Source organism: Vulpes lagopus, chromosome 3 (genome assembly GCF_018345385.1).
Source record: "Vulpes lagopus strain Blue_001 chromosome 3, ASM1834538v1, whole genome shotgun sequence".
Lineage (NCBI taxonomy): Eukaryota > Metazoa > Chordata > Mammalia > Carnivora > Canidae > Vulpes > Vulpes lagopus.
Window position 1 is genome coordinate 139,164,700 of NC_054826.1, and position 14,361 is coordinate 139,179,060.

The 14,361-nt window shown below is 39.7% G+C and overlaps 1 protein-coding gene across 1 annotated transcript in view; it reads right to left on the reverse strand.

The window, feature by feature from the left end:
- PALMD (palmdelphin) overlaps positions 1 to 14,361 on the reverse strand; it is a 49,756-nt gene that overhangs the window by 3,944 nt on the left and 31,451 nt on the right. The window contains exons 4-7 of the mRNA XM_041749162.1: positions 4,795 to 4,909; positions 4,625 to 4,658; positions 4,401 to 4,514; positions 604 to 1,698 (exon numbers count right to left, since the gene is read on the reverse strand). Of these exons, the coding sequence (XP_041605096.1) occupies positions 604 to 1,698; positions 4,401 to 4,514; positions 4,625 to 4,658; positions 4,795 to 4,909 (1,358 nt within the window). The remainder of the gene's footprint in view (positions 1 to 603; positions 1,699 to 4,400; positions 4,515 to 4,624; positions 4,659 to 4,794; positions 4,910 to 14,361) is intronic.

A 14,361-nucleotide genomic window follows, 5' to 3' on the forward strand; every position in this document is an offset into this window, starting at 1 on the left:
AGGAAGATTATGGAAAGTTAAATATTATAGGTAATGTAAGATAAATTGACATTCTGTTTTAAAATGTAGAAAATTAAGGAAATAAAGTTAAACTATAAAAGTATAGAGAAACAAGATATAGCAAAGTAATAAAATATCACACTGAAAATAAAATTTGTTTCTTGTTTTTTCCTTGCAAAATTAAGGCAACTTGTTAACTTAGGTAAGAAGTTTAAATAAAAGGCACAAACAAGTAGCTGGCCTCAGATTCTGGTGGGAAAAGACATGATGTAGATGACCCAACATATTAGTGATCCAAACACATTTACAAACAGTACCACACTGTGACAGAAGACAAATTTCAAGTTTCTAAGGTCAATCAATGCAGTATCCAAATAAGGCAACAATAGTTTTTTCATTTTATCTTTCGAAGTGACTTACTTTAGATATGGCAACAATAATTCAGGTCAGATGAATAATAACAATAAAAAAGCCCTTAGCGTGTATTAGTTTGTGGGTGATCAAAAAAAAAAAAAAGCTGAAAGCAAAAGGATTTGTTAACAATGCAAAAGGAAGATTGTCACACGATTAAACAGCAGTGGCAAGCCTTGTTATTCTCATTACCTGTTAAGGATGGGTCTTCGGTCCCGTCTCCAGCTATCTGAACGTCAAGTGGGCATTGTTGAGCAGGGCTGCCTAAGCTTTCTTCTTGCTCTTTCCGGGATATGGAATTTTTGTGGGGAGATCTGTGGCTTGTGTTTTCATAGGGCTTCATTTCTGATCTCTTTCTAGGAAGTGGTGTTGGTGTGGCAGGCTGGTAAACCTTACTGCAGGGAGCCACGGCATGGTAGGATGGTTTCTCAGCTTCTCCTTCAGCCTCCTCCTCCTCATCATCAATCACAACCAGCTCGGCATGGATGATCCCGTCATACCCTGTCAGAAGCTTCTTTTCTTCTTCGTTGTCTTCTGCCTGCTGATACCCCATGAAAATCATCGTCACAGGTTCTGAATCAGCCATATCAGAAGGCAGGGAATGAACGATATTATATCTAATATCTTCCTCATCCTCCTGGCAAGCAGAAGAATCCTGGTGGTTTGACTTCCCAGCTAGTGGTTCACTGGGACTCAGTCTTGCCTTTGGAGAGGCCAAATATTTGTCCTGCATCACATTTGATTCTTCCCAAGGAGTCATCAGCCTCTTTTGTTGGGTGTGCGGCATCTCCTCTGCTTGTTGAGTCATTGATCGGGGTTGAGGTACTGGCCGAACGGGGCTGATATGATTGAGGCTGTTGTCCCTCTCCTCTGAAAGCCCATTGTCCATTTTGAGCATGGATTCATTCATATCATTACCTAGTCCATTAGCTTTCATCTTTATCCTTTCTTGAAAGTTTGGACCAGGAGTTACCTTTTCCCTCTGTGGAGTTGTAGGCCTGCCAAATGGATTGGCATAGACAGGCTCATGATACTCTGTTGGGGATTTAGAGTTTCTCTCGGAGGCTTGTCTCAAAAGTTCCTCCACCTCAACTGGTGCCAGGCCATCGGTGCCATTGTATGCTGCCCCATGATTAGAGCTTACTGCATATACTGACTTTTGCCCGTCATCGTAAACTTTTATTCCTGTACCTTTAAAGTCATCTGATGGGAGAGGTATTGAAGACAGGACTGTACTTTCTCCAGTTTTCAAGTCTTTTTCAACCTTAATTTCCATGGCATACAAAGCTGTTGAGAGAGAAATTTGATCTTTTATTTATTTAAAAGATTTTATTTCTTTATTTATGAGAGACACACAGAAAGAGTCAGAGACATAAGCAGAGGGAAGAGCTTCTCCCTGTGAGAAGCCTGATGCGGAACTTGATCCCAGGAACCTGGGATCATGACCTGAGCCAAAGGCAGATGCTCAACCACTGAGCCACCCAGGTGCCCCTGATCTCTGATCTTTTATTTTTATATTTATTTATTTATTTATTTTTAATTTTTTTTCCTGATCTCTGATTTAATTAAACTTTTCTCTTATGAAGTAGCCTGCTTTCACAGTGTATTTTTATGCTAATTATGCTCTTGATATTCTTTTTTTTAAAGATTTATTTATTAATCATGAGAGACACAGAGAGAGACACACAGAGACACAGGCAGAGGGAGAAGCAGGCTCCCTACAAGGAGCCTGATGTGGGACTCAATCCCCGACCCTGGGATCACGCCCTGAGCTAAAGGCAGATGCTCAATCACTAAGCCATTGAGGTGTCCCTCTTTGATATTCTCTTATGTGAGATTTTGTTGTTGGTTCTTAAAAGTTTTGATTTTATTCATTAGTTGTATAATGGTCAACCCTGTAATGACATAGGTTTCTATGTAAGGATGCACGGAAATACTGCAAAATGGGATTGAAAACCTGGTTGCAGAAGAGAAGCTGATGATTCCAAATAGCAAAGATCTTCATTGGGAAACCAAAAAATATTCTATTTGTAACTAATAAATCTGACAAGACGGATTATATTCTTACATTATTCAATGGGAGGCAACAGACCTCTTTGTTGGGAGGAATACATGGCCTTGGGCATTACAACAGGTAAAAGGCCTAGCACGGTATATTTTATTTAGTTACATCCTTGCTGTGTGGACCAGTAGCCTGCCGAAATTACAGAGGAGTGTTCTAAAGTTCTCCCAGCAGGGAGCTTGTTTCAATCCAGAGCGGGGAGGAAGGCTAGAATCACATGCTTTTCCTCCTGCCTCCTGTTGCTGTCTCTTTTACTCCAATATTCAGGTAGGAGGAAAAAAATAGAGCAATATCAGCTCAACCGAAAACAACCAATCTAAAGAGCGCTGGGTAGTTGAGCTCTGCCTCACAGCTCAGGCAAATTCCTTATGACTGGAGTTTTAAGAGCCAATAGGGTGGCTGCACCATTTCACATTCCCACCAACTGTGTGGAGGTTCCTCAAAGAGTTAAAACTAGACCTGCCCTACGATCCAACAATTGCACTGCTGGGGATTTACCCCAAAGATACAGATGCAATGAAACGCCAGGACACCTGCACCCTGATGTTTATAGCAGCAATGTCCACAATAGCCAAACCGTGGAAGGAGCCTCGGTGTCCATCGAAAGATGAACAGATAAAGATGTGGTCTATGTATACAGTGGAATATTCCTCAGCCATTAGAAATGACAAATACCCACCATTTGCTTCGACATGGATGGAACTGGAGGGTATTATGCTGAGTGAAATAAGTCAATCGGAGAAGGACAAACATTATATGGTCTCATTCATTTGGGGAATATAAATAATAGTGAAAGGGAATAGAGGGGAAGAGAGAAGAAACGGGTAGGAAATATCAGAAAGGGAGACAGAACATGGAAGACTCCTAACTCTGGGAAATGAACTAAGGGTGGTGGAAGGGGAGGAGGGCGGGGGGTGGGGGTGACTGGGTGGCAGGCACTGAGGGGGGCACTTGACAGGATGAGCACTGGGTGTTATTCTGTATGTTGGCAAATTGAACACCAATAAAAAATAAATTTATTATTAAAAAAATAAAATGGATTAATTCTCTGAAAAAAAAAAGAGCCAATAGGAATCTGGGCCAAATGACAACATGGCAGCACTTACTTCTCTTGTGACCTCCTGCCTCCCTTTTTGGACCATCTTGGATTTCATACCTCCTCCTTGGTCCCCTGATGGTTCTTGGCCTTCCCTGGCCACCCAACTAAAACAGCACCCCTCTCTCCCTGTCCCCTTCCTCTGCTTTAGTCTTTATTTTCACACCCTAATATGATGTATTTTACGTAATTAATTTAGGGGCTGTTTTCTCCTTGAGAATGTCAGCCCCAAGAGGGCAGAGATTATTGCTGTTTTATTCACCACTCTATGATTACTGCAAGAATTGAGCTTGCCATGTGGTATGTGATCACTAAATATTTGTTGAATATTTAAATGGATGACTGCTTGATACATATAGAGTGTGGCTTTCTTTTCTAGTCTAAACTTCAAAGCTTCCCTTTCTGCTCCCAGGTAAGCCTTCATTTTGTCCAGAGGCTTTGAAGTATAAGTTTTATGAAAATCATTCCCACATGGGGGTTAAATCATGTCTAACCTTCTCAAGGGGATACTTTCATTTTCATAAAGGATCTTAGTGACCCAAGAGAGTTTCTACTAGATGGAATACTTGGGGATAGAGATTTTTAAGCAGTAGAGCTTTGCTTTTAAGAGTTTGGCTCTTTTAAGCCTTTCTCTTATTTGTGCCTACCTAGTTAGCATGAGTACTATAACCCCATTATCCATACCTATGCAAGTGATGCAAATACCTCATGGAACTTTGTAAAATGGACCACTGCTTCACCTGAAGCATCAGATGTCACAGCAAGTTGCTGATATCTAACATTGTAAAATCTGAAGGAGAACCTGCCTTTGGGTACAGATTTTCCACATACCTTTTCTGTTTTGTTCATCATCTTCTGTTCCTTCATTTCTTTCCTTCCTTAATCTGGAAGGCACATAGGATTTCGGAAGGTCAGGGATGTTAGCATAGATGTCTTCGATTGACTCTGTAAAATTATTATTAATTCAAAATACATTTAGGATATATTTACAGTAATGGGAAAAATTTCCATGGATTTATTAAAAAATATCATAGTTAGACTGCTCGAAAACATACCTTCTGAAGTTTCTTCCTTTTCCACCTTCACAGACTATAAGAAAAAAGAGTTCTCCATGACTAATACAGTTTAAAACATGAATTCTAGATGTGGATATAGTTTAAAGAATGATATACTAATTGTGGACTCATTCTGGGAGGGGTTTATAATTTTAAATGTTAACGCTCACCCTTATTATGTCTTCTGTTGTCCTCTCAACTGATTTTAGTTTCTTTAAAATTGCCTCTTCATTGTTTGAGATTTGCAGCTCAGCCTTTTCAAGATCTTGGATCTCTTTCTCAATTCTGACAACAGAAAGATAATGTTTTTCATCGCTTCAGGAAGTACAAATGCAAAGTTCCCAAGTCTATCTTCTCCATATAAACACTTTCCTTGGAATATTGCATGTGAATATCCAGATACCTTTTAAGAACACAGCATCACACTAGCGATCATACTTAGTACATGGAAGGTACCTAACACCTGGCTTTGATTTAACAATCTTCAATTCAAGTTTAAAACAAAAATTTCGACAGAAGGAATTCTTAAGTAAAGTGTTTGAAACTTGCCTCATTTGCCTCATTGTAATTACTGATGTTATTTCCAAATAATTAGAGAAATTTCTTTTATAAAGAGACTTAAGTTTAAAGTTGAACCAGAAGGAATGGTTCATCCTTTCCTGAATGGTCCATCCATAGTTATTTTATAGCTCATCAATTTTTCTTACTCATGTCTTCATATAAATTATTTGGAGAAAGCATTATAATTATTTTTTCTAGCCAATCAACACTTTGTAAGATTATAATATTTAGGCTTAATTTAATAATCAAAACTATCTCTTCAAAATCCTGTGTATATTAAGACTGAAAATGATACTTCATTTTAATTTCACAGTTTCCGAAGAATTGTGCCATATTATATTGAGTAGGGTAGAGATGAGAAATGGACAAAATATAGGATAGTGGCCTCAGCTGCTGCTGTTGCACAGACTTCATTTTCTGGGGAAAAAAAAGGCACACATGGCCTGATGAAGTATAAGGGAATTTATAAGACAAAGAGACAGACATTCAAAATTGGATTATTGCAAACATTCTGAGCTGGAATCTTGACCAGAGTACAGCTGCATGTCAGGTTCAAGTTAACACTGGGGTGTGGTGTCATGTGCTCTGTCCTGTATAAAAACACAGCCACTGGCACAAATGCAGTTAGTAAGGCTGACCCTTGGCTGCCACGAAATATGAAATACGTGGTTTCTGAGCCAAATATCCTAAACTCTAAAGTCAGCTGCCTCAAGGGATGGCTGATTAAATAGAGCAGCTAGTCTAGGAGGTGACAGCCATGGGTATTTGCATCTGCTATGGTAATTGTCCATTTTCTTGGCTTCCTTCTTAAAGCTGACTCTGGATATGGCAGCTCAAAAATCTTGTGCTATTGTCACACCAATAATAGCCCAGGGTATGGTCTGCTTGACCATTCTCTTACTCATTGCTACAGTTTCAAAGTTCTGACTTTCTTGCTGCCTCTGGCCATCGGTGATTGGCTATTTGCAGCTAAGGAAGTTTTCTCAGGTATCATAGAACTCCAAGTAAGTGTAGTATTTTGGTTTTTTAGAAGTTACCGAGGTCTATCTGTTATCCTAGTAAAATCTATCTCCATCCATTTGCCCATCAGTAGAGCTATGGGGATATATGTTGGTTGTTAGAGTGGAAAGTGATAGATCTGAATTATTCTGTTTCTGCTATTCACTATTTGTGAGAACTGATTCCTTTAACTTCCCTGAAACTTGGTTTTGTAACATGAACCATGAGAACAGAGTACCTGCCTTACTTTATACAGAAATTTGGTGAAGCCAAGAAGAGGTGATGTGTATGAAAGCACAGTGAATACGGTTGATATCAGATCTAAGCATTAATACGGTATAATTATTAAAGGTTTTCTGCAATATTCTGTGTCTCTTTCTCCTTCCACACCCTGTCTCACAGAGTTCTTTATCCAATAGTAAAGTCTAATGAGGTGCCTTTGAGAAAACAAGGGCATTCCAATCATTGCTGCAAGTGGCTCTTGGACTGCATGATTCACCTGTGGAACCAGATGGATCTGGGTTTAAATACTGGTTCATCTTCCAACTTCCTGTGTGACCCTGGACAAGTCAGCAGACCTTACTAAGCTTATCTTCATTCATTCATTCATTCACTCACTCATTCATTCGTTCATTCATATAAAAATATTTGTTGAGTCTCTATTTTGTACCAGGCACAATCCTATCTGCTGGGGATATGATAGTAAAACAAAACAAATTTCCTGCCTTCAGGGAGTTTACATTCTAGTGGGAGGACACAGTGGGGCTGGCAACCTTTTCTATGAAGGGCCAGATAGTAAATATCTTAGGTTCTGCAGGCCACATACAATTTCTGTTGCATATTCATCTTTTTTGCTTTTTTTTTTTTTTTCTATCCCTCGAGTGATTAAAAAAAAGATTCCTACTTGCAGCTATACAAAAAGAGGCCAGGGCTAAACTTTGTCCTCGGGAGGGGGGGCATTATTTACACAGTGTGGTCAGGGAGAGGCTAACGGATAAAGTGTTATTTGAGCAAAGACATGAAAGAAGCGAGAGAAGGATGAATGAGGGTTTCAGGGGAAGTGTGCTTCCAAGAGAAGGAAGAGTAATGACCAAACCCAAAGTAAGAGCACAGGGAAGGAGAACAGTGGTGAGAAATGAAGTCAGAGAGGCGGCAGGTGACTAGATCATATGGGACCTCATGCACAGTGAGGCCTTTGGGGAACCATGAGGGAGGCCTGAGCAGAGGACAAATGTGTTATGACCTGAAATTCAACCAATTACACTGGCTGGTGTGTGGAGAATAGACTGGGGGTGGGGAGTGCAAGGGGGAAACATGGAGGTCAGTTGTCATACTTCCATGAAAGTGGCTTATTCCAGGCAGTTGCTGGTAGAAGGATGAGAAGTGATTAGATATTCTGGAAATATTTTGTTGTTTTTTTTTTTTTTTTAGATATTCTGGAAATATTTTGAAGGAAGAGTTGTCAGGATTTGTTGATACATAACTTGTGGGCTGGGAGAGAAAGAGAGATATCAAGGGTGATTCTAGTGTTTGTGAATAACTGGGAAGATGTGAATACAATTGGTCAGACAGAAATCTGGGAGTGAGAAGAAAGGGGATTGGTGGGGGATGTGGTAACTTCGAGACAGTCTATGGTGATGAGGTTAAAACAACTAGATATAAAAGTCAAGAGCTCAGAGAAGTCTGGGTTTGAATATAAATTTGGGAGTTGGTACTTATAGCCATAGGAGTGAATAAGATTTCCTAGAAAGTCAGGGCTTCCAAGGACTGAATTCTGGAGCAATTAAACATTTATAGATCTGGGCAGTGTTACTACTTCACAGGGTTTAACAAAGAATAAAAGAAATAGCAAGCATTCAGCAAATGCTAGTTTCCTCCTGTTTTTGCCCCTTTCTATAGCTGGGGCACAGAGACAGATTCTTGTTTGTTTTGGTCAAATGTACTGGTATTTGCAGTTGCTTCCCTCTGTGGAGAGGCCTGATGGATAATGTAATGCCACGTGATTCTCATGGATGTCTTTAGACTAGTATGGGAAGAGCATCAGGTTGAAAGCCTGCTAACCTCATCAAAGTATCTGCTAATGAATGTTTTTGAAGGTTTTCAAGTCACTGGGTGAAAGACCCTTTAATATAAGGTTGCAGTCAAATGACACATCAGGCATGTTTATGAAAACCGTAGAAACAAACAAACATCCTTTTTCTGTTCTTTATCATCTAGTTACAGCCAGTTGTCATTTATATAGGATAATAAGGAAGCCTCTTGGCTTAGAATCACAAACCTCTACCAGAGATGCTTACTGATAGATGGCATTTCCTGATTCTCACTTCAATGCAAAACTCTATACCCTATTGTTACATGTTGATTTGATATATCTGTATATTATTTGTGGACAATATAAATAACATCAAAAGATAAATGTTAGAGATTTGTTGTTCTAGAAAAGCTCTCTGACATCAGAATGCCAGTGGAAGGGACGGGAACAAGAGTAACAGAGTATGGAACTGGCTCCTGCTGCCTCCCCCTCACAGGGTCAAAACTCAGAGGGGAAGGCATGATGGTAGTCTGGCAATGGAAGAAGAGGTCTAATGAGCTCCACACCAGATAATGCACCAAGGTTTTAAGGATTGCTTGTTCTTAAGGAACATAAAACAAAAATTGCAACTGGCATGCAGACACCATTTTTGTATATATAGCCCAGGGGGGAGGGTCTCAACCGACAGTGATTTCCCCCCCCGCACTGAGGACATTTGGCAATGCTGGAGACATTTTAGTTGTCACAACCTGAAGACTTGCTGCTGGCATCTAGTCAGTGGATGCCAGGGACTCTGCTAAACATCTTATGATGCTCAGAACAGTTCCCACAAAGCTTATCTGGTCCAAAATATCAACGGTGCTGAAGTTGAGAAAGCTTGAGACAATGCTTGGTATGGTGGGTGCTTGATACATGCTTCCTAAGGGATTTTTAAAATATCCATCTCCCTGATATTTTTTTCTTTTTCCTCATTATTTCTAATTTCCATTCAGCTACGATATGGAATCCAAACTATTATTTGTTGAATAGAATTTGATCACCTCTATTTTTATTTAAAATTACCATTTGGGTTAACTTCCTTTCCAAATTTCTCTGTATTTATATCTATCTATGCATTTATTGATTTTTTTTTCTGGCTCAGTGACCATTCATAGTGAAGAGGATACTCAACCCAGATTTATTTATTTATTTATTTATTTATTTAAAAAAAGATTTTTATTTATTTATTCATAGAGACACACACACACACACATACAGAGGCAGAGACACAGGCAGAGGGAGAAGCAGGCTCCATGCAGGGAACCCGATGTGGGACTCGATCCCGGGTCTCCAGGATCATACCCCGGGCTGCAGGCAGCGCTAAACCGCTGTGCCACCAGGGCTGCCCTCAACCCAGATTTAAAGCTCAAAAAAATTCGGCCCGTAAATTAGGGACTCATATCTAATCCTTTTCCAAAAGGCTTGGATAGAGAGAAAGATTTAGCAAGTGTAAATGAAGTACTGGGGAAATTGTGTGTGTGTGTGTGTATGTGTGTATATCTGTGCATGGTGTATATATATTTGTATATATGCTTATCCATTTTACATACATACATAAATATACATATATGTGTATCTGTGAAATTTTAGTTTTGTATCTATAAAATATAAGCTTATATATATATGTGAAATGATTTCTTTTTTATATGGAAAGCTTTTGTGGGAGGTCACTAGGGGATAACTTTCTAACCTTCACCTGCTTATCTCTCAGCAAATGGGCTAGAATTTCCATAAGTGCTCCCATGCCCACCTTTAGAAGGTATTACCTTTCTGAATGGGAACTGAGCTCCCAGAAATGCTGATTCAGTCTGCCGAGCAACAGGCAGCGGAGAAAGAGAAATATCCTTCTTGGGTGCCTCCTGGGCTGCTAGGCGGGGCCTGGTGGATGAGTTAGCACCTCTCAGGATATCTGAGAGATGGTGGGCAGGCATCATGTGCCAATTTAGATAAGCAGAGTACATGAAAAAGGATTTGTAATGCTATCCATTATTGGAATCTTTCTTTTCCTTGCCTATTTGCTGGGGAAAAATACGGTTATTTTCAAGAGTTCCCTAGGTGAAAGCAGGTAGCTTTCATTTCATGCACTGTTCTAGTAATGACCTCCCTTAATCATCACGAGATAATGTCCCCAGTCCAATTTCAACACGCAATTTTTTTGTCTTAGGAAAAGGACAGCGCATAAATGCTGGATATACCAAGAAGGGGTTATTTCGGCAGGCAATTTTTCTGCTGCTAAGTGTCCATTTATCTCTTTCAGTTTTTGGTGGAGTTAACAAGGACTAACAACCTAATGAAGTTTGCCATTGGGACGAAAAAAGCCAGAACTCAGGACAGTTACATCCTACCTTCCATCATTTTACTTGCTGGCAATTATAACAACCTTAAAATGTATTGAGGATCTCCCCCACATCAGGCATTGACCTAATTAGTCCTCCCAGCAACCCCCATGAGTACCATGATTAGTTCCATTTGACCGATGAGCAAGCAGGGCGCCTAGACAGGAAACTGGCCTGGAGGCTTACAGGTAGCTTGTGGCAGGACAAGAATTTGAAATCAAATCTCTGTCCGCAGAGCCTGAGCTTTTAGCAACTTTCTAATTAACCACCATGGGAACAAAACTTTAAAAAATGGATTCTTATGAACTTAGATACAGCATTCATTTTGCTTGTGGTGTAAAAGGATTTCTTACTTCCTATCATATCAAAGAAAGGAAAGACTGAAATGGTGGCTGGGGTCCACCCACATGTAAAAGTTGCTGACTCATACGTATAAAGGTAGTATTTCTGTCCTGGTCTTCATTAGGGTCCTTTTGTTATAGTAGGAATTTTTCTGCTTAGTGGACAGTCTGACCAGAATTAAAGTCAAGGCTTTGTCTCTCTCTTTCTCTTTCTTTCTTTCTTTGGCTGCTTGAGTCTGGATTTTGGTGGAAGTCTTAGAACAGTCTCTTTCAGACTCAGGGTTTCCCTCAGCTATAGCCACTTTATAGAGAGCCTTTCTTTGGCCACAGAACTATTGTTCAAAGTAATAGAAGTTTTAGGCCTTAAAGAGAAACTGACTGATGTAATTTGATTATAAAACCATAGTTTGAAGGTAATCACTGAGGCTATGTTTCAAATAAAGTTTATGACTGGCTTTAGCTGTATACTTTGGAAGGACTGATGACCTGTTTGCCTCTGGGGAGTCCATGCTCTCTCATTAAAAGCTGGGCCTACACCCAAAGAAGACCCAATTTTCATTTCTCTGGGATGGCCTGAATCAGCAGCACTGGACCTAGGGCTGTATCACCGCTGATATACCTCTAAAACCAGTTGATGGAAGTGTTAGGACCACCTCACCAACCCTACCCCAAGTTAGACAAAGAAGGATCCAGTTTCTTTGGGAAATCATGGGCTCTCAGAATGGGTTTGCCTCCAGAAGGTGTTGAATTAGGCCTGGAGTGGTGAGCAGTTGTCATCTTTGACTCTTCCCTTGGGCTGCAGATTCTCTTTCCTTTCCTTTCCCACTGAATATTGGGAGAACAGGAGATGGCTGGTGATTTACCTACATTTTGTTAGTTTTTGGGTGAAGGTCTACTTTTTTGTTTTCAGTTCTACCCATGGTAATCAGAAAGGGAGCTCAAAGTTAACTAAAGCTAACATACTTGGTTTACTTCTTTAGCCCAATCAATCTTTGGTTTTCTTATCTAGTGAATAATAACAGTATTCACAAAAGGTTGCCTTAAGGAGATAAATGAAATCATGTTTGTAAGCTTTTAGCATAGGGTGTGACACAGAGGAATTACTCAATAATGTAGGAGTAGTTACCCCTTTCTCTTCCTACTCTGCTACGGAGAGGAGGACCATCTATGACAACTCTAATAAAAAAAAGAAAACCTACCAGGTCCATTTGGGGATTTGATCTTCAACTTTAGTATCAATGATTTTGGAGCAAGTGTGGGTGTTAATATATAGCCTCAAGGACACACTGTCTTTAAAAATACAGTTCTAGCCAGAAAACCAAAACACGCTCCAGTTATTACTAGAATTTTCATAATATTTATGGGAATGGTGTCTATTTAACAAATGTTACCTATTTTATAATTGAGATAATATGCTAGTCTGTTTTGACAACCTGCTAATCCCCCCTTCACCCCAGTTCATTTCCCCTGATCTTTTTAGTAATAGAACTCCTTGAGTTTAATGTGTCTCCCAGTTACCCTGCTACAGACTACATTTCCTGGTCTTTGTATTTAAATGGTACCATGTGACTAAATTCTGGCAATAGGATATTAGCAGAAGTGACCTCTCCAATTTTCAGGTCATATCTTTAAAATAGAACAGTTTGCCCTCCATTTATCCTCCCTTTCCTACCCTGGAATGCAGATGTGGTGATGATGAGCTGTCTTTGGCCATCCAACCATGAGATTGCTTAGGAAACAGCAAAGGAACAGGACAGAAAGAAACAGGGTCTCTTGATCATCGATCATCTCATGGGACATTGCTTCTCCTCTTCCTTTGAATGTCTCCCAGCTTAGGATTGTTATGGGTGTGAGAGAAATGAACTTTTTAATCTTGTTTAAGCCATTGCTATTATAGAATTGTTTAAAGCAACAAAACCGGCAATGCTAACTATTGCATTGTCTTATGGAGATGAATCTCTGAGTGACCAATTCTATGAGATTTTCCAAATATTTTTCTTTGATTTGCAAAATTACTCATTAGTATCTTGCATTTCAGGTAGTTAGCCAGTAAAAATAGAAAAATAAGCCAGTTTTGCGCCTAGTAATTAAGGAATTTACATGTTTCTAAATCATCTATCAAATCTGACATGGTTTATATTGATGATAGCTAGTTAATATTGAATGGCTAAGGTTTACAATGAAAAAAGAAAAATTTATTTATTTATTTAAGATTTTATTTATATATTCATGAAAGACAGAGACAGAGACAGAGACAGGGGACAGAGACATAGGCAGAGAGAGAAGCAGGCTCCATGCAGGGAGCCCGATGTGCAACTCAATCCTGGGACTTCAGGATTACACCCTGGGCCAAAGGCAGGTGCTCAACCACTGAGTCATCCAGGCATCCCTTTTTATTTATTTTTTAACCATACCTCATTTAAATGGATAGCTTTAGAATCACGACAGATACTATTGAGTATATGTAGTTGATGACTTCAATCAGGTAATCTTGACTGTGGTGTGTTGGTCATAGGTAATGGGCAAATAAGCTATTACTTATGGATCAAAGGTTAAAGATATCTTATCTTTTTAAAAAAGATTTTATTTATTTATTCATGAGAGACACAGCGAGAGAGGCAGAGACACAGGCAGAGGGAGAAGCAGGCTCCCTGTGGGGATCTTTTTTCTTTTTTAAAGATTTTTAAATTTATATATTCATGATAGACACACACACAGAGAAAGAGAGAGAGAGAGAGAGGCAGAGACACAGGCATTGGGAGAAGCAGGTTCCATGCCAGGAGCTTGACACAGGACTCGATCCCAGGACTCGACCACGCCCTGGCCCAAAGGCAGGAGCTAAACCACTGAGCCACCCATGGATCCCCAACCCTGTGGGGATCCTAATGCGGGACTTGATCCTAGGACCCCGGGATCATGACCTGAGCCAAAGGCAGATGCCCAGTCACTGAGCCACCCAGGTGCCCCAAGATATTTTATCTTTATAAATAGTTTGCTTCATGATATTATCAAACTATATTTTCTTGTAGACAACATACAGTCTAGTAGAAGGGGGTTGTTTTATTTTTTAAAACTAGGGGTCTGATAAATTTCATCGAACATTTAACAAACTTTTGAAAAGTACTTACTATGTGTCAGGCACATTTTTTTCACCAAACTGAAATAAAAGTATACCAAAAAAGATGAAGAATACTTTTATGCACAGGCATAGGACCAGAATTGCCTTACTATCAGCCCTTGCCAAAAGGGTATGTGTGTAATAAGGAAGAGCTAACCCACCAGTGCAAACAATCACATGCTATGGGTAAGCATGCCAGAGAATTAAAGGGCATTTGGCATACAACAAACACTCAGTTTGCCCTGAGCCAGATCTATTGCCTCTAATCCTGAGCATTTAAGAACAGGAGGAGTATAACACAGCAGCTTCAA